Raw genomic sequence first — 20,935 nt, 5'->3', positions numbered from 1 at the left:
TATTAATATCCACTGTATTCTCCATGTACCAACTACCTTCCTGAGATTATTACATTTAGAAGCCATTGTTTTTATCTTCTTTTTGGCTTTCAAGTTTTCTATTTCCAGTCTGAAGAAAGGGAGTTAACAGCTTGTTGTGTATGCTCATTTGATTGTTTTCACTCAAACTTGGGTCGTATTTCCTTCCTTTTTAACTTCTCTCTATAATAAACTCTTTTGTCTCTCTTTTCCTCTTCCCTTTTTGGAATGTCCTTGCTTTTACTCCTGTATTAAATGGCTTAATGTATTGTCTACAAGCCTTATTTTGAACCATCCTTATATCATCACAGCTACAAAACCAATACAACAATATTTTATTGAGTTTTATTTAAAAATAGAACGGCATACTTCAGTGTTATGCTTATGATGTATTATGGATTTTGTTCCTTATAAGTTATGAGGTAATATCCTTCATAAATTCTAAGCTTTTAGTCTTAGTCTACAGGCATTCGTGTTTCTTGCCAGCGGTTCGTTCTTGGGAACAGAAGAAATAGAATAAAATCTGTTTGTACATAGGCCATTCCAGTTCAGTGTGTTTTACTACAGACCAGCATTTTATACAGAAGCTTAGATACTACTTTATTTTTATGTGAACTTTTGGTAACACTTTTGAAATATTTCCCAGTCAAGGCCCAAAGTGTTCAGTAGTTCCTTTTTTTATGTGTGTAAATAACAGAAAATATTCATTTTATTTTTTTTTTTGAATATTTTGTGAAATGTGTAAATTTCACAAATACCCCTATTTGCCATTTGTACCTCTCTAGCAATTCTTCAGTTCTTAGTTTTGCTCTATGAATATTTTATTCTAATTTTTCTTCTGAAAGCTTTTATATGCCAAACTTACTTTCCTATACTAGCAGATAAATAAGTTTTAATAGTAATATTCTTCTTTTGGTTAAACAGCCTGACAGTAAACACAGAGGAAATCTTCATTGCACTCATTGTGATCATTAAGTCCTACTTCAAACCTTGCAGTATTGCAGCCTGGAGTTGCCCAGCACTAGTTACAAAGTTTGCATTCTGAGGAACAAGAGTGCTACCATAGAAATTCAACCTGCCTTGGATAAAATAAATTGTTGTCTTTTGAGAGCTCTTAACTTCTAGAAAGAGCTCATCTTGTCTGACCAAGAGCAGGACAGCACTCAATAATCTTGTGCAGCATTTTTTCACATTGTTTTGAAATTTGTCTGTGTTTTTCATTAAAACATGATCATATTTCCTTCCTTTTTAACTCATTTCTATAGTAGATGCTTCTGTCTCCCGTTTCTCTTCCTCTTCACATTTTTGAATATTTGTAGCAGTATAATTTTTGCCTTACGGTGATTAAGAGTTTGAGGATGATGTATGTTGCATAGACACGGCGCTTAGGGACATGGTTTAGTGGTGGACTTGGCAGTGCTAGGTTTACGGTTGGACTCAGTGACCTTAAGGGTCTTTTCCAACCTAAATGATTCTATGATTCTGTGCAGTTTAATACTTTGACTCTTAAAATAAGTCTGGTTAATATGCATAAATTGATACTGCCTTTGTTTATCTTGAGAGAATTGCTGTTTGCAAGCAGTGCCTTTAATAAGTCTTTGCTGCAGTGGAATCTCATGATACTTTAAAAATGGCTGCGAAAGAGCAAACAGCTAGATAATCTACAAGGCTGAAAAAATAGGTGGTAACTACCAGCACCTGCTGGTATATTTTGTCTAACTTCCTATTGTCTATACTACTGTTTCATATATACTGAATACTGTGTTTGGACTGATTTTATATATTCAAAGTTATTTTTACATATTTTTAAAGATTCAAAATAAAAGTGTAAAAGTTTTAAGAGGAAAATAGTCACTTCTGTATCCTACCTGACACCTGGTTTTCTTCCTGAGCATGGTGGAGTGGTTTAAGTAGTGATCTACTGGAACTGTCTTTAAATGTTGTTATGCTAAAATCCCTGGAGCAGTTTGGCTAGTCTTTGCTGCAGAATTTCTTTGTCCACACAGAAAGGGTTACATTTCAGGTTACTATAGCATAAAGATTTGTGGAAAAAGCCTCAATATAGAAACCTATGTAAAGTGCCAAAATTCCACTATTAGCAACTTATGTGTAGATGTGTGGTTTTGTCACCTTTGCTCAGCATGTTTGTTTAATAATAACTTAACACTGCTGCTGAGTTGTGTGGTGATAACATACAGGAGTTGTCCAAATGGGAATTTACACGTGTGTGTTATGTGTATGAATTTGCATTTAGTTACTGTGTGCATATTTGCTAACTGTGTCCTGTTACAAAACTTCTATGAAAACATACAAGAAGTCCTTCTGAATAAGGAGGTGATGTAGTCTAACTGGCTAACCTCATAAGAACATGCTAGGTCACTGTTTCAGTTTCCTCAAATCAACAAGCCTTTAACAGACCTGTTTAATGCTCAATGTACTCCATGGGATTAGGGGAGTTACCTGGGGAAGTGAATACCATTCAAGATATTTGAAATTATTGAGAGCTTTGGGTTATCAAAGTGGTATAGACCCCTCAGAGAGGAGGGTGAGGGGGGAGATCCCAGGGTAGAAAAGTTGATTGTCTACTTGCATGAACGCTGGGGAAATTCATCATCTTGAGAAAAGTTTCTTGAAAATAGTTTTGCTCGCTGTGGTGCTTTACCACCTTCTCTTGCAAAATTGCTGTGCATCTGTCTCCTCTCTCAAACTCAGCTACTAAAAAATCCTTACTGAACTTGCTATTGTCTTACCTTGTTATATGGGAAATTTTGGCTCTTTGGTTGGTGTTATTTGCCCTTACTGAGGTTCTTGTCTAATGTCAGATACCACTTCAGATACCACCGGAATAAAAACTGCATTGTAAAAACAGACCTGTTGACAACATTATTTGTGAATTCACATAAATGTATGTGCACCATGAATAGTTAATTTGCTATGCAGTTTGGCATTTCAGATAACAACATAGCATTTAGCTTTGAACTCCTGAGTACATTCGGTATGGAGATATGTAACATTAGCTATTTGCTTCAGGCCACAGATAGTCAAACTTGTTGTAAAGCAGCATTCTACTATTGCCTAGTATTTCATGGATTGGAGGAGTTATGGGTTAACAAGCAATATGAGTTTTGTTTCTAGAGTTGTTCTACAGCAGTATAAGGGTAGGTTGTACAATTTGAAAAAGGCTGATCTTGTCTTGGAGCCTGAAGAACCATGTGCTTTCCTTATTTCTGTCTGACTTCTGGCAGACGACTTCCCATATTGGCATATTAGCTTCCTCATTTCCAGAATTTTAGAAAACTGGTCTGCTTCATGGGAATATGATGCAAAACTAATTTGAACATGTAAGGTACTCAGTTAACCCATTTTCTGTAATTTAAAAACATAAATTACTAGGAACTGTAAGGTGGTAGAAAACAGAATAACTACGTGTTATACTTCACCTGGAAGCATATAATGAAATTAACATGTCTGGTTTTTAGTTCATTCTGTAAAAGTATTGTGGGGGTGTGTTTAAACTGAAAAAAAAAAATATTGGGGAGAAGGACATCACATTCCCATAATTGGTTTGCAAAATAGTTGGACTGTTAATTACCATCATGCTGGCACAAAGAATCTTTAGAATGCTGTTGCTTTTTTATTGCTTTTGCAGAAAGATTCTAACTTCAACTTTTTTCTGCTCCTAAATCCTTCTCAGTAGATTTCTCAGTTGCTTCCCCTAGAAAAAAATGAACAGTTTAAGATGCTTTATGAAAACTGCAATCTGTTGGTCACTCAAAGTAGAACATCAACTTGGTCAGGACTATTTGCCCTGTTTTTCTTCCTGTACCTTAAGGAACTGCATTTAATAGACTGAGATTTACTGCTTTTTGTATTCACAGGACTGTGCTAAAGAATAATGACTTGAGATCAAGACAAGAATTAACTACTCACCTCACCAATCAGTGGCCTTCCCCAGGAGCTCTGGATGTCAATGCTGTTGCCTTGGACACTCTACTCTATAGAAAGCACAATCAACAATGGGATGAGTAAGTTGAATATTTATTTTGATTCACCTTTAAAGGAACAGGGAAACTCAAAATTTTATCTTTCCCTTAGCATACTCTGAAGTGTACTCTATCGGAATTATCTCTTACAATGTACAAGGATCAGCTGGCAGAAAAAAAATCAGTTTATCTCACCATAAAAATTTCCTTCCTTTAGATTAATTAAAAAAAAGGAAGTAATTGCTTTAGGAAAAAACAGTGTTTTAGGAAACAAACAAAAAAAATAGAGTATTTAGGAGAAGAAAGATTAACTGCCTAGGTTTTTTTAGAAGACTTTTTAAGGACAATTGAAGATACCTAGTTAGATCTTTAAATATGTTACTATTAAATATTACTTGGTTTGCAGGAAGAGTTTTCAAAGTCTGGACCAACTTTCAGCAGAAGTTAGTCTTTCTCAGTCCTCTCTGGATCCAGGTCACTCACAGGATGGGAAGCAGGATGGAATGAACTTATTAAATGAAGGTACAGAGCCAGTCTAGTGGCTTCATTTTATTTTATTCTTCATAGCTCTGATCTTCAGTCCCTGTGAGATGAATTTTCAGTGTGAACAAAATATACATTGAACAGCATATTTTTTCATTGTTATGCAAATTGTTTCAGTTTCCCTAAGGACTATACTTCAAATAAGTTTGCATTTATGAAGATGCCCGCACCCCAATAATGTAAGACTTTGTGCTGTATTTAAAGCTAAGCTTTAGATACGTTGCATATCTTCCTTCTCCGTCATGGAACCAGAGACAGCTCAGCTACAAGGAGGATCTTCTGTCATCTTTCTGCTATAACTAACTTAAATCTTTTGAGTTTTTTAAGTTTCCTTTTTTCTTTCTTAAAAGAAAGATTAAAGGCACCAGATTTGCAACTACCACTGTCATGCTTACATCTTGCATTCAACATTTATCTGTGGAGATGCAGCCTGACAGTGTTTCTGTTAAAACAGAGAGGGGAACGTGATATGAACCATGCCTGTATATAAATGTAATATACACAAACACAGCCCCTTTCAAAATCTTATCAAAGTTGAGCTGCTCCATCTTGTGGGTGACTGTGAAAAGCAGAAAAATGCTGAAAGACTTCTGAAATAGTAGTATTTTGGGTACAGAACAAACTGCTATAAAAGTCCTTTTTGTACCTCATCAAATGTTAACTTTAAATAGACTTGACAATACAGAGCCTTAGTAGTTGATAACTGTAAAATTTCTTGGTTTTAAAATATCAAGGATGTAAAATTTAGAACTTTTTTTAAAACTGTGAACAGTCTTAAAATCTAAATTATTTCAAGTTAGCTTAGAGAAAGTGAAATAGAATCAGCATGGCTATTATGAAGAGATTTCTTGTGCAGATCTACTTTCAACTGGTTTTTTGCAATGTTAATCATTTGAAGTTATGCTTTGTTTTATCTTCTGTAAATAAAGGTGTGGCAAAATCACTGATAATAATAGTTAAGGTTTTGATTTCAAGACTCTATCTTTAAAGGTATCATAACATCTCAATTCTAAATTACTGAAGTTCATCAGTACCTAAGCTTTAATATAATTTTATAAGATGGTATGTGATCCTGCTGTTAAAATACCTCTGGTCTAACTCTCAGTATGGCAGTTTTAATTAAAAGATTAGAAGTAGTAAACTTTCACAATACTATTAAGCCCACTCATGTAGTCAGATTTTTAGCTGCACACTTGTTGAAATCAAGGGCTGTCCCCAAACAGTGTTACACTGCTCTTCGTGTATTTTATGTCCTCCAACTGAATGTAGTCTTTAAAGGGTAGTTTTTATGGGAATAAAGAATTATTGGGCAGGGCATGATTTGGGTTGTTTCATTTTTTTCTGACATCCTTGTCATGAGAATAAAACTTTTCTGTCAGGAACAGGAGACGCAATTTTAAGAAATGCTACTTTATAGGTGTGATTTAAAAAAAATCTGGTAGACTGGTTTATCAATAAAATCTTGTGCCTGTGACCTTTTTACGTTCATTTTAATCTCTAGTTTAAGGTGATCTTTTTTATTCTGCAGGTGAGCCAGGAGGATGAAATAGGGAGATGCTTGTAGATCAAATTCTTTTATAATGTAATTTATTAGCGGAGTTGTCACAAAATAACTTGAATGGATCTTCTGAGAAGGAAAGACATAAAATAAATAGAGAAATTGTCCAATGCAGTCTTATACCTATAGGTATGTTTCACATTAACTGTCAAGTGTATGTGGATGACACGGCAGATACTTGCACTGCTGCTCCTGCACTGTAGGGCTTTTTCCAGTGGTCGGAGCCTAATGCACTTCAAATTACCAAGGTTTAAAAAACAAAACATGTTTATTTTTAAAGAAATATATCCTGATTCCAGTTAATTCTACTCCCTTCTGAGGGATTTAAAATTACATCTCTGGTACTGATATTGTATTAGTAGCATCACTCCCATTTATACATAATGTACTCAACTAAAACTGGTGCTTGAGTTAGTAACTTCAGTTCACCATGTAGTCAGCGGAGTCTCTGAATCTCCTTCTGTAGGAGACTTACTACAGCCCAGCCTGCAGTGCATGGGTAGGGATCTCTTTACCGCCTGGACAGGGAAGGTATGGCATAAATTACGTGCCTTCCTAATTGCATTTATGAAGTATGCATGTGCTGAAGCACTAATAGGTAATTCATAATAGTGTAGATGAAACATTTTTTTCTATTCCCTCTTTTTCTTTTTCTTTTTTTTTGTTTTTTGTTTTTGTGGTCAGGTCATCTTGTGCTGTAAAAATTATTAGCTTAATTCTTGATTTTCTTAACAGGGAAGGAAGACACTCCATCATTGCTTGGTCTTTGTGGCTCTCTTACTTCAGTAGCAAGCTACAAATCTCTCACAAGTCTGAAATCAAGTGAATATCTTGCAAGTCCCACAACAGAGATGACAAGTCCAGGCTTAACACCATCTTGAGATACACGCAAGAAGGAAGAGCTTTGTGTTGTATGCATTTGGTTTATGTTCCATAAAATGACTTGCAATGAAGACTGCTAGTTCTGAGTTAAAAAATAAGCTGCTTTATTTTTCTTTTCATGGTTACCTGTTTAATTCACAAATTCTGTCAGTTTTCATTCAAACTTTTTTTTCCCCCAGAGGACTTTTCAGATGTTCTATTTTAGTCTTGAATTATTTAAAGCTCTTGATCAGGTAGCGGACATATAATCTGATGCTTATGACTGATTTTTAAAATGAAACAGTTGCAAATCAGTCCCCTACTTAACTGCCACGACCTTTGTTTCTCTTTGCAATGGCCTGGCCCTACTCCAGCCACGGTGCTTCTCTGCAGTGCTTTAAATATCTATCAACTGTTGCAGAACAGACAGGGAATCCTTAATGCCAGTCTTTGTAGGCAAATAAATATTTTACCTAAAAATCCAGCTTTTCATCTGTGTATGTGGCATAGGACCTCAAATAGCATATTTAACCTATCAACAGCTCTTCTGAAGTTGACTCAATGTTAGATTTTGCATTCTTGTTAGTATCATGGCACTTAGGAGATGTCTGAATCGCACTGAAGAATCACACTGAAACACTCCTACTAATTCTTGAAGTTGCATGTGAATAACAAATGTAAGTTGATCATCTAAGTCAAGCATACTTAGCGATTTGTAAATGCTGAGGAAACTCACTAAATGCTTTTGAGTGACCTGAGTTACAGATAATCAAACATTATACAAGAAACTTCTTGGTTTATTGGCCTTGCTGGAAAGATGGGGACTAAGGATGGTGGAGTTAGCACCTTGGGAAGTTTGGATTGTGTGTTTATTGGCAAGATCCCAAGGAGAGTGAAAAAGGGGAAACAAAGACAATGTAATGACAGTATTCTCATGTTAAAGATTTTTCTCATTCCTGTAGTAGTGCAATAGGTATTTTTTCTTGATTAGGTAATACCGCAGAACTTAAATTTAAGTCAGTTTTCTCAAATTACTTGCCATTGATTTAAATTACTGAAGGGGGAGGGGGGAAGGGAGACATTTTTTAAATGAAACTAACTTTCCAGGATTATCCTACAGTTTCAAAGTTTGCAAATTAATTTTTGAATTGCAAACTATATTCTTAATTCTTTGTAAGATACAATGGATCCTTTATCTATGAATTTTGCTAATCAAGGTAATGCTTATCAGTATGATTAGTAACTTTTTAAACAAAACTTAAATGCATGTAAGTACATTGTATTTATAAGTGCTAGGGAAGATGCTTTTTTGTGCCAAAGAAGTTTCATAAATTGTTTACACGAGTAGTTGCAATACAAGACAGATTTTTAATTATTGCTTACTCTTAGATGTTTACAGTATGTCACTACACTGTATGGTTTTAGTTGATTTGCCTCTTGTAACGGTACCTTGGCACTACTACTATAATCTCGTCATTTTAGGATGGGCTTGAAAGAGAGAAGATTCATTCTTACCTTTACTAAAAACTACAGGAAATGTTTAGCCTTTGTAAGTATGAGGCTTTGCATCTCTGGAATGCAACGCAGTTGGATTTAGCTGGAGGAGGTTCCAGATACATCTCCTCAACTCTCCAGTCCACAGTGCTGGAGGTCATTGCATCCATGGCAGGGTAAACAACTACTGATGCCATTTTAATGCAGATTTTTTAAGCAGCTTAGCCAAATCCACCAGACCTTGTCTTTCAAGCCCTCATGTACCCACTCAGTTAATTTCTTTGTAATAAACTGACCATTAAATCCTTTCATACACTGTCAGAATGTCCATTACTTCATGTAACTGGTTTTTTTGTTATCACATTAAGCATCTGTTCTCTCATGGCAGTTGAGTAACATTATTAAATACTAATTTGTAAACTAGAGATGCATTTTTACCTCAAATACAGTGAAGGAATCTGGATTCCACAAGTTAACATTCTACATCAAGGTACAGTGATTTAATCAGTCTTGTTTGCTGTTAAACACTTCTACATCCCACTACGTCAGTATTTTGGAGGGGGCTATAATCATGATCTTCAGTCATGTTTGCTGATGGCTCTTTTCTTGGAGCTACTGGTGTGAAATTCATGTGTCATTTAACTGAAGTCTTTTACGTAGTCTGACACCACTGTGAGTTTCTGGGTGTCATTTTGTGCATGGGAAATCAGTTATGTGTGTCTTTCTCAGTTATAAACGTTCATCATTTTTCAAAAAAAATGAAAAAAAATGCCGAAATTGTATGTTTTGTTGCCTTGACGTTCCATAAATGTTGCATGTAAATTAAACATTTTGTATCATCACTAATCACTAGGGTTTGCCTCTGTTTTAATCAGACAGGATAAAATAAGGCCATTTGACAAATTATAGTATTATTGAGCTTATAGCAAATTCTTTTCTTGCAAAACAGGGAGACTTTGTTTTTGTTGCTATATTTCATTCAATGTGGTCCAAAATCTGCTGTTACTTTCTTTCTCTTAGGCTTTATTTTGAGTTTCTAGTGTAAAATTACTTTGAAAAATCACAGTGGGGGAACAGTGTCAAACATCTATGGCAGTACCTCTTGCCTGCACTGTATGCAGTAACTTTGTACCTGATGTCTTTACAGCTAGACCATTTTTCAGTGCATGATGAATTTTCATCAAGGCCAAACATGTGCTGGGATACCTTCTGCATGGTAGAACAGGACTGAAGTCCATTTCTTGGGTAAAGCACGCCCCCTCATTAAAATACACAAACCATATAAAATTCAACCACTTCATTGAAAATGCATGGAAGAAAGGATGTAGTGAGGGTAGTTACAAAATAATTTTAAAAAAAAAAAAAATCATACAGAGGAAGCTGTGATTCAGTAAGTCAAGTGCCTATGGGCAAGGGAGACGCTGCAACTGTTCATACCACGCATGTGCAGCACACACGTGAGTAGCAGACAGGGGCTGGGTCTACAGCAGTAAAGTAAATGTGCTCTTCCCTTCAGATAGATACATGGCTGAGTCAAACTGGCATGGAACCACCTGTGTTTATGCCAGCAGACTCAGCCTTCAAAACCAGGTGATCCCATACAAACTGGGTATGGGGAATGCTCCCCCCCTCAGGGAGCATGGCCCTGCCTTGGAGCTGTGTGACAGTGACAGCTTGCACTTCCCAAAAACATGCGAGGGAGCGTTCTTCCAAAACACATGTACAGGCAGTTGTCTTCAGTGCTGGGTGTGCTTTAGAGTATTACCTTAAACTAAAAAGCCACTGCAGCACCTCTTAATGTATTCACCATGCTCTCTGGGTTTCTAATGAGCATGATGTACTTTTTCCAGTTTTACCTAAAGCATTTTTCATTTTAAATAAACCTGAGAAGAAGCCGAAGACTATTTTATAATATGCATTTACACAAAATATAGAGCTGCAAATAACAAACATGCACAGAATTAAACATGTATTAAGCAATAATAAATAAGCATTTATTGAATTCATTCTATATCAACCTCCTTATGGAGGAAGAATTGTATTGTACGATTGGAAGCCCAAAACATTTTCTAAACATCATTTTAAATACCCAACAAAAATGTTTAGTCAGACTGAAAATTAACACAGTGACAGTGGTTATTCTTCATTGCTCTGTCTGGCCTCTATTTTTTTTCCCCTTTTAATCATCACTGAAGAACAGTCAGAGCACATTCCCCCGCCCCCCGCCGCCCTTCTTTCTTTCTTTCTTTTTTCTCTCTAGCTACAAGACAAGTCACAAAATCTTCAATGATAGCTTAAGGGTCATGTGTATTTTCTTAGTCTTAAGAAAAAAGTGAACTTATCCTGTGTGAAACAGTTGTTTTTGTGAAGTTGTATTTGGTTACCAAATGTAATCGCAGAAATTCACTGGGAACTCTAGAAAATGCTTTGAGAGATTCAAATTTGGCACAACCTTCACCATATATTTTGACTTCATACAATCGGAAGAAGGAGAATCAAGGGCATTGGTTCATTTTTTCATTTAAATGAGAAAAGAAAGACTTTCCGTATTCATATGTGCTGATCATTATGGCACAAGCAGGAGCAACTTTAAACAGCCGTGGAATAATACCTGCCCAGAAGAGAAAGGAAAGTATTCACTATAATTTGTTTTCAGACTGAAGTGCTGTAGTACCATTTAGTGGTCATACTATATTGATGCCATAGTATATCAGCGTAGAACTGGGATTCTACCTGTCCAAAATACTAAAATTACTAGCTGTAGGTATTACCACTGTAATAATCCTATGACACCGTGTGGCCTGCCTGCCTTGCGTCCATTGTGTCTCTGCCCCTTCTGTCTCTCCGCGGAGGTGGGACACCTTGACCTGCAGGGCTACTTTGCTCCAGCACAGAAGAGGTGGCCCTGGGGGGGACAGACTGTGCACCCTCCCCTAAGTGTCACTGCAAACTTGCTGCTTGTGTGGGACAAGCAGAGGCTTTTGAACTCTCGGGTGGGACAGCAAGAGGTTCAGGAAGCCCTGAATCCTGAAATGGAAAAAGTCAGAGAGGAAAGGGCTCAAGTATCACGCTGGGCTGTACCCTCTGCTGTAGGTATGTGCCTCAGCCCTTCAAGCCAACCATTAAGTAAAAAGCGTGATACTCTTGCCACTGTCTCTGAAGACCTATAGCACCTTTACTAAAATGGAAGGATCCTGGTCACATGTATAAACGACAGAATTTAGGTGTTAAATGTCTCCCATTAAAATCAACTGTCATCTTGTCAGTGGAGTTTAGAAAGTGATTCAGTTTACTTAGAGGTAGGAGAATAAGGCTGAATCCACATGTCTACACATGGCCATCTACTTCCACTCGAAATGCAGACATTTATCTGCATGGAGCTAGCACAGATGCATGACTTATGGAAAACTTGTGTCCCTTTGGAACAGTAGCAAGAAGCCAGGCAGAATACCCCCAGTCATCTCACCTACATGTGGGTGACTGAACTGAGATAGTGGCTGATCAGGTGAACCTCTCTACGCTCCATTACTCATATGTCAAGACCTAAATGTAGGTATCCTAATCTGTGAACTAAATTCCACCCAAAGTGTCTAATAATATCAATGCTTTGTGGTGTCTTGCATTCTGCTGGCATCAGTGCTCTGAAATATGCAAATCCTGTTACCCAGCTATGTTACCCATTACTGTACAGCAAGTAAAGCAATTTATTCTCTTTCAGCGAACACAAACAAGTCTTGCAAGTCTTCAACCAACTGTATAGCCATTCAAACAAAGAACCCCAATGAACCAATGCAGTGCTGTCAAGACTTGTAAGTATCCTGGGTTTGGAATGTCTCCCACAGTTGTTCATTTAAGTATGAACTATGGTAGGCTTTTATCTCAATATCATTTTAATCTCAGAATCTTGTCATTTCCTCCTTACGCTGCTAGAGTCATACATGACAACACATGTGCATTACAAAGGACTTCTGTGCATGGCAACAACAGAGTATTGCCCCAGCCATCCAACAGAACAGGACAACAGCAGCCCCACCCATCAGGTAGACTTGCTGAAGACAGAAAGACATGGGAATCTTTTCCCCTACAGCCTGGGAGAAAGGCATGGGGGGAGCTGAACAACAAGTACCAAGGAAGTAAGAAAGCTTAGGGAGATGAGCATCCTGAGGTGGACACACAGGAAGGCAAGAGCACTTTGTGACTATGAGCATTTTATATACATTCAGGGTTGAATTTTCAATCTCCAGTTGCCATACATAGAAAGGAAGCTATTCAAAAGCAAAACACTTTGAGAACAGTTTAGTTAAGAAGCGATACTGTTTTAGTCTGGTGATACTTGGGCTAGTAAATTATTGATAGAACTACTGGAATGTACATATTCAACAAGAGCAAAGTTTCACCCCAGGTAAAGATTTGCTTTTGTTTAATGAATGACAGCAGTTCTTCACAAAAAGATATGAACCAGCAATTAGAACTCTTGAGGATGTGTAATCAGCTTGAACATTCACACTGTGAATATCTATTTGCCTTGTCACGTGAGGCTGGAAACTCTTATTCTCTCAGTTCCTGTCACATGTGGTGGCAATCCCAGACTGCCTTTGTCCATACTCGGGTACACAGAGTGGGAAATGCCTAGCACTACCTGAGTTTCCTCTTAATTCCCACTCAACCACAATACAAGAAAGGGAGAGAAGGTAGTGAGCGCGCTTGTGGATGGATGGCAAGTCTCAAAGAACTCCATTAACTGATAATCACAGCACAGCATATATGTGCTATCCCAAAACGTTACACGGTAACCTCCATATTCATATTTACTTGGATATGAATCGTGGACTGAGCAGCATGAAGCAAAACTTACAAGCATTCACCATGAAATGCATTTCTTTGTATGGTGGAGGAATGTTTAGTTATAGGTAGTTATAGGTTATATGAGAATGCAAGAACTCCAGTTTCTGGGAAACCAAATCTTTTCTTCTTGCTTTGCTTGACAGAGCATGCCAAGTAGAAAACTCTGACAGAAGCTGACAGAAATATAGCAGGATCCATGATAGCTGCTGCCAAATATCTATAAATCTGTGAACAAATTTCCATGTCGTTCTCCACAAGAATATTCTGGGATCTGGCTAAATTCGGCATGAATTACTGAGTCGACTGGTGATTATCTCAGAAGGGAGTCAATCCTTTTTGGTAACTACAGAAGTGGAACATTCCCTGAAAGATTTTAAGAATTAAAAGAAATCCTCAGTTTCAGGATGAGGTAACAGTGAGGGAATGGAATGTCATTTTTCTTGTCTCATGTCACACTTGCCAGCTCACAAAGTCCCTGTTCTGGCCAGGGCAGTATGGTTATGCAGTGGAAAAGACACTTCTAAGTCTCATGAGGTCTCAGGAGGCTCTATGATCACTCCTTGATGCCAGAAAGTCCTCTTAAAATTAGCCACAATGATTAAAATAAGGAGGAAAAGTACCTCCTGCTGGACCTCTCAGGAAAAAGGCCAGCTTCATTGCTGGAGGTTTTGAGTTAGTACCAAGAATTAGGTCATATGATTAGGTAGGCCTCACTGGTTTCAGAGAATTGCCAGGATTTGAAAAAGACATCAGAAGGTATTCCTGGGGGCTTCTTTTCTGTTCTATAAATACGCAGGGTTTAAATGGCCAAGATATCTTATGATGGTCAGGGATACATCTGTGCTGGTCTGCAGTAGAAATAACTACTGCACATAGTTCAGAGCTAAAAAGTGATCTTTGCCAAAGCTATAAAAAAGACTAAACGACAGTCTTTAAGACAGCCCATGCAAGAAGCAAAATAAAATACATCAAGGAATTATACAGCTAAATGGGGTCGTAACAGTGATATTCTGTCTTACTGAATGGCTCAGACGAACTGAAACAACACCAGCTACATACTAAATCATGTACTGATGTGCTGAACACTGGACACAGCTGGGCAGCAATGGTCCCTTGATAGGTTCAGTGAGGGTAAGAAAGTCTGTAAGATGTGTATACTTGTATATACACAAATGCAATAACATACAAGTAAAATTTAAAAACTTTGTCTCAATCAGAACTCATTGAATTGTCAAGATTGTGTTTCTCCATCTGTTTAAACATAAAAATTTAACAAATATTTTAAATAATGTTTCTAGTTGGATAAAAAATTTTAAGGAAAAAATTATTGGGGAATAGTTGTTGCATGACCTTGAATGTCTCAAATATTATACAGTATTCAACATAATTACTCCCATCTAGCAAACAAATACTAATATAACTGCCATATCTTCCAGTCCTCTGCAAAAAACTGCATCAAAGTCCAACTTAAAAGGACTGCATCATAGGACAGATGGGATCTATCCTGGGCTACTATTCCACAGGCCAATAACAGTATTTTATTATGTGAATTCTATTTCAAAATATCTATTCCATACTCAGACTTCTTGGGTTCTCGATAATGCATCTTCTTTAAAGACTAAGAAGGAGACCGAAAAATACCACTGAAGCTTAAGCTCTGTTTCCAAGACAGAAAGAACCAAAAAAAATTGAGTATAGAAACCAGTATGAGATGAAGAACAAAAGTTAGGGTGGCTATTCCTAAATATACGTGCTGCAACAGTACTGACTGTTTTGAAATTTTTAGCACTGGACTAAAAACTGCATCTAAGAAACTTTCTCAGTCTAGAAACATCTCCATACTGTAGCTTCCAAACTCACAAGCCATTAAATTTCCTTTGTACCAATTCTTTCTGAAAAACCCAACCATTACAGTTTAAGAAATCAACAAATTATTTAAATTTGAAAGAAACTATTTCATGAACTGAATGTTTTCCCACCATTTTTCATTGCCAATACAGCCATATCTGTCAAGCCCAATCCCTCTTTTTTTTAAATAAATCATCTCCATCTTGGACAGCTGTAGCTTAGTAACTTATGAAGACTTTACCAAAATTCTCTCTGGATGTATGCATGTCTGTTGCTTTATATATGCAAAATATTCCATAACTGAGAGTGTTCACATAGATGTAAATATTATATAATTTATGCACATTAATATCTATAATCACTTGGTACTGATTAAAAAAACTTCCCCTCTAGTCTGAGATTTTTTAGAAAGATATCAAAAGATTTACCAGCAAATAATCCAGTAATCCCATTTTTAGCGACAATTTTCCTCATAACTGCCCAGGTTGATGTACAGTCCCTCTGTGGAACTCAATATAGCATAAGAGAACAGTAAATTAAGCAATATACACAATACCACAGAAAAATATTTTTAGAAATGAAAGACAGTCACTTCAAATGTAATTATTAGGTTTAATTAATTTTATGTTAATTTTATCCATAGTTTTTATACAGGATGTTAAATTCATACAGTATGCAAGTTCATACAATACTCAGGTTAAAATAGCATGACATGGAAAAATGTGTAGTAATGCCTGAAGTAAGATACATGAACAGAGACAATATTCCTTACTAGAATAACTGATAAGAGTTGAAAAAAGTCAACTAGCTTTCAAACAAGCCAGTCCCTTTCCATGTCACTTTATACATGCAGCTAAAAGATCATCACAATTCAGATTTTTAAACCAGAACTTTCCTTTATGGTGAACTGAATCTAAAGGTAAGTTTTGAGAATTGGTATCAGAAGAATGAATATAATAATTAAGCTAGGACACTACAACGTATATCTAAGTTTACAAAAATCAAATCCCCCAACATGTATAAGTTAGTTTAAGAAAGTATAGGTCTATGAGATATGGATCGCAGTCCCTTGTAGAGCTAAATCAGATACCATAAGCAACCTAACTACAGCAACATCAAGAAGCAATCTGCATTGCAGACATATGCAACTGTTTTAAACAGAGGAATTTTTTTTGTGCTATTTCACTCTGCACGTGCTGTTTTCATTGATCTGTAATATGAAAGTGGTGGTTTTTTCTAGAATAAAGTTAAAACAGTTTCATAGAATGCATTCAGCCGGAACATCCTACAGCATCTGGAAGCCGCAAAATATTTTTGCGGCCACAGAGAGACAATATATAGATGTATAGTCAGTGTCCAACTCTAACAGCAACAGGATTTGGAAAGAATTAAACTAGTACAAATTATAGATACCCATAATGAAATTTTAGATATATATTAATCTAGTTAATATCAACCTAATAAATATATGGCAGCTACCTGTGATTCAAAGTGGTGTTAGCAATGAATTTTTACATTCATCAGCACAAGAGAAGAATTGAAACACAGAAACTATTTATATTTAAAGCTTTTTTGATCTTCGTCTGTTCTGCCATGAAACATAAATATGGTTTTCTGAGAATTATACCAGCTAAAAATAATTTGCCTGAGAGAACAAAACCTCATGCCAAAAAGTGAGCACTAAGTTTTCATAACATCGTTCTAAACTAGGGCCTTCGTTTCTAAGCAGAAACTATTTGGGCACTCAGCCTTTTTACTGGTCTGTAATCTTAAAGCCATGATTAACATTTATTTAAGTTAATGAAAGTCCCCCACTGGTCCAGGTCCCAAGTAATGGAAAAAAAAGTTTTTAGATACAACTTGAATGTGTATAAAATGCAGTGGTGCTCTACTGAATGCAGAACAGAAAAGAAACTTCCTTCCTCTTTCATCCTTTAAAGCTGTTAAGATATTCACTAATATGCCCGCAAGAATAGTTTCTTTGAAATCACACAAAAATAAGGTAAAAAAATACATAACCTGAGCACAGTGCTTTCTCTCTCTAGACTAATATTTAACAAAAGAAGAGTATTGTTGTGAAGGAGCAAGTGGTAGTGAATGTGCAAACATTTTATCATGTTATTTTTATCAACTCAAAAGTCTATTTCAATAGATCACTGTTCACCTGAATGTTTTATAAGAAATTAAATTTTTGCCTATTTAAATATAACTTACTTAAATGTATACAAATTTGCAATTGGTCTACCTAAATGTAATAGCTCTGGATATTTTTGTTTCTATTTTATACCATCTTATTAACCTAAATGGTACTGAAATCACACCTCTTCCCTCCTCCATGCTATTAATGAAATATTGTATTTATCCTAGGAGATAAAAAATATCCTATAAGATGTTACAATTTGCAGAGGAAAAAAGGCCTTAGTGATAGAATTTTTAGATAAACTTCAGAAGAAAGGACAAATATTTAAAATTCCTACCAAAAGTTTATATACTCAAACACTAAGTTTTTTTTTTGAAACATTATGGGTTCTTTTTCTCCTTACCAGCAACTTACTTTTTAAAGTCTCACTCTCCCAAAGTTCAGTCTGCCTATGTGTTTTCACTACATCAAATGGCAGAGTTATGACAGCTGCAATCTATTAGGAAAAGAAGTCCATTTTAATGTTAGAGCACAAACAATTAAAATGTAATTAAAAATTTTAAATTAAAGTGCACTCAATTTAAAACTAGATTTGATATTCCAAGCACCTGATATTATTAGAAGTCTTGTATTTCAGAACACTGTAATTTATTCAGATACACCCAATCAGCTTGAATGCCAGGCCATGTGTTTTGAAGTAGATGCATCCCAAAACATACACCATTTCTGAGAGAATCATATAAAATCATACCTCTTTAAAATATTTTATTAGTGATAATAATAAAGAGTAGTACTGGAAACAAAAATACATACTTACAGAGCCAGATGCTGCTCCTGAAGTAAAAGCAATAAAAAATGTTGGTTCATGTGCACCAACTTCCTTGCACATCATCTTCTTGAAACGTTCATAATTATACCAGTACATTGCTATGGTTATAAAAAAAATAAACTCACATTACAACACATTTGTACATCAAATACAGAAATTCTTTTATCAAGTACAGATGTAAGAATTCTACTGTGGCAACAGCAGCAAAAAGAAACAAGAGCTGAAAGCAAAATAAAAGTGTTCTCTGTGATGATCCATGGACAGACTGCCTCATTCCCTTTATATCTCCATATTCCAAATTTCTTCATATGATACAAATTAGCCTAATCATTTTGTGATTCCCTTAAAGTAACCCCTACCTTAATACAATCTAACCCAAGCACTACAAAACTCACATAACTGATTTTTTTAAAATTCAATTTAACATAAATCAGAATGTAGGCTTTTAATTATTTGCTATGTTTTCAGGCATGAGCTCACTAATTCTACAAAAATGTGTTTCATACAAAATGAAAGGTTGCTCAGGACTGCCTCATACTCTTCTGGGGGACAGAGTGTAAAATTTAATCCTGAGAGAACCAAGAAATACAGTTTTGCTCTCTGGAATTACTCAGGGGGGGAATGCCTCCATTAGGACTGTCAAGGCAAGTCTGACTAATAACTTCTAGGAATAACATCTGTTTTCTGGTTTTATCTGCTGAACTAAACTGCACTCCTTCTGCATTCTAACTAAAACTCTTTAAACTGTATGCTACTGGGCTGAATTATAGCATGGTTCCTTGTGGCAATTGGTCAAATAAATTCTGCAAATGACAGCTGTGTATCCTGAAAGATAACTGTGCCTCATTCAGCACTGAGTTCTGGAGGTTGTGCCAGCAGAGAAATATCAAAGTATTTTCTTGCTATGAACATTGCCAGCACACATGCCTGGCCTCCCAACATTTTGCAAAAGTAATTGTAGGCAGTATCTCAGAAGGCATTCTCAGGGTTTGAGGAAAACCTACTATTGAAATGTATCAAATTCTAATTTAATATAAATTATCTAAATCCAAAACTTCGCTTAAGCACCTGCCGGACTCCCTTCCCTGTATACCTTTTACATTTATATTCTCTGCAACACTGCTTAAAGAATGACTCAAGTGTTATTGTTAACCCAATTCTTGTGCTTATAAACATTCACAGCTTAAGTTTTATTCAGTCTAGCTAGCCTCCCAAGGGAACATGCTTGAAGCACATCGTTCACAGTTGGTCTAGTAACACAGTGGGATTCTAATCACCCTGTGCTGCTTGAGTCATGCTGTGCTGCTTGACTGTTTTCACAGAGGAGCTGCTTTCTCAGTACAAATTGTTACACTGACTTTAATTTCTCTTGAAAGAGCTAAGTGGAGCTAACTGCAGCAAAAGTGCAGACTGTGCTGTCAGAATACCAGAAACCACGATGCTGTTGGGGCATCATTCAAACAGAAGAGCTAAGACTGAAGGTATTAAGGGAGAACATCTTAACTGCATAGAGTATTTATAAGGAAAAAATAATCAGAAAACACATTTGGAAAAGGCATTAAGCAGCATTAAACACTCTTAGCTTTATATCATCAGAGTTTTGTGGCATTTAATTTTGGTTTGTTTTTTTTTTTTTAAATACATTTTCCTTTACTCATGCACCTAATTGCCTGCTCAATTCTGGCTCTTTAACAATAGTCCTTAACGCATAAGGCAGGAGCTGCATGTTAACCTGTGCCTCTACCCTTCCAGCACCCCATGATGCCTACAAAGTACTGGGCACAGACAAGTGCCCAATAGCTGTGAAGTGAATGCCAGAGCAGTGTGGAGACTGACTTAAAATCAATGAGGATGTTTTGGATCAGTGGAGGAACAGCAGGCATGGACACAAGAATCTGAAAAGGGCTGAGAACACACAGACATCACCCTAGTGCCCTCTTCCTTGTGCAGTCCCTCACAGTCCTCTGATCTTCCCACTCTGTTAAAAGCAGCAGAGGGAAGGAAGATCACTAGCTCCTGCCACATTGCTACAGACAAAAATCAGTAAGAGAACAAGAGTTTCTACCTGAAGTCGGGCAACAGGAATTAGATGAAGAATTTTAGAGTTACCTTACAAAACTTAGCAGAATAGCCTAAGAGAAAGATGCATTTGGCAGAGAAGAAAAATAAGTAAATTAAAAAATAAATACTGAACAGGAAGTACTTTGGCAAAAGGTTGAGATGAATTCTGACAGTTATCTTTAGCCTTAGAGAAGACACATTTCCATAGGTTCAGAAGCCTTCCCTATCACAGAAGGCTAAATTAAATCCCATCAAGCAACAGGATCCTTAAGCAGGAAATACAGTCCAACCACAATCTTCAAACACCTACCAGTAGCAAAGTGAAAGAAAACAGAGTATTATTCATTCTGAAAAGAAAACGGCTGAGATAACTTGGTTCTGTTAACTCACTTAACTGCCAAGTGCAATTTTTAACTAAATATCCTAATCACCCCCATTTACCATGCATTGGTCTGGTTCACAGCCAATTTGAAATTTATTCCAGGTGCACATCTAAATGTGCTCAAATTCCATGAGTCCAAACCAATTATCAGTTCACTAGACTGTCTGGAACCACAAATTAAATTACATGTCAGATTATCTTAAGAATGAAGTGGGAGAACAAAGATAGCAGGTCAAATACTTCAAGGGTTCTCTGCCTCCAAAAATAGGTTTGAAGCATTTTTCTGGGCCAGCACAAGGTGTTCAAAGGTGTTATTTCTGGTACTATCCAAAGGACAGAAACTGCTTCAAGGACAACTGATGCCTAACGATCT

At 36.4% G+C, this 20,935-nt stretch overlaps 2 protein-coding genes across 5 annotated transcripts in view; one reads left to right on the top strand and one right to left on the bottom strand.

Annotated features, from left to right (window-relative positions):
• RUNDC3B (RUN domain containing 3B) overlaps positions 1-9,303 on the top strand; it is a 54,567-nt gene extending 45,264 nt beyond the window's left edge. The window contains exons 9-11 of the mRNA XM_069775692.1: positions 3,897-4,043; positions 4,408-4,523; positions 6,838-9,303. Coding sequence (XP_069631793.1) covers positions 3,897-4,043; positions 4,408-4,523; positions 6,838-6,983 — 409 coding nt within the window. The 3' untranslated portion in view covers positions 6,984-9,303. The remainder of the gene's footprint in view (positions 1-3,896; positions 4,044-4,407; positions 4,524-6,837) is intronic.
• Positions 494-20,935, bottom strand: part of SLC25A40 (solute carrier family 25 member 40) — a 32,688-nt gene continuing 12,246 nt past the window's right edge. The window contains exons 7-11 of one of the 4 annotated variants that reach the window (XR_011323089.1): positions 18,108-18,217; positions 17,705-17,786; positions 4,384-4,584; positions 3,949-4,013; positions 494-3,733 (exon numbers count right to left, since the gene is read on the bottom strand). Coding sequence is in view for 2 of the 4 variants with exons in the window: in XM_009914289.2 (XP_009912591.1) it covers positions 10,953-11,068; positions 15,579-15,659; positions 17,705-17,786; positions 18,108-18,217 (389 nt within the window). In the remaining 2 variants the exon portion in view is untranslated. Of the gene's footprint in view, positions 3,734-3,948; positions 4,014-4,383; positions 4,585-10,427; positions 11,069-15,578; positions 15,660-17,704; positions 17,787-18,107; positions 18,218-20,935 lie in introns of those variants that run through there. The other 3 variants (XR_011323091.1, XM_069775705.1, XM_009914289.2) reach the window with 3 other exon arrangements.

This window comes from Haliaeetus albicilla, chromosome 2 (genome assembly GCF_947461875.1).
Source record: "Haliaeetus albicilla chromosome 2, bHalAlb1.1, whole genome shotgun sequence".
NCBI lineage: Eukaryota > Metazoa > Chordata > Aves > Accipitriformes > Accipitridae > Haliaeetus > Haliaeetus albicilla.
This window is presented reverse-complemented; position numbering and strand designations above follow the sequence as displayed.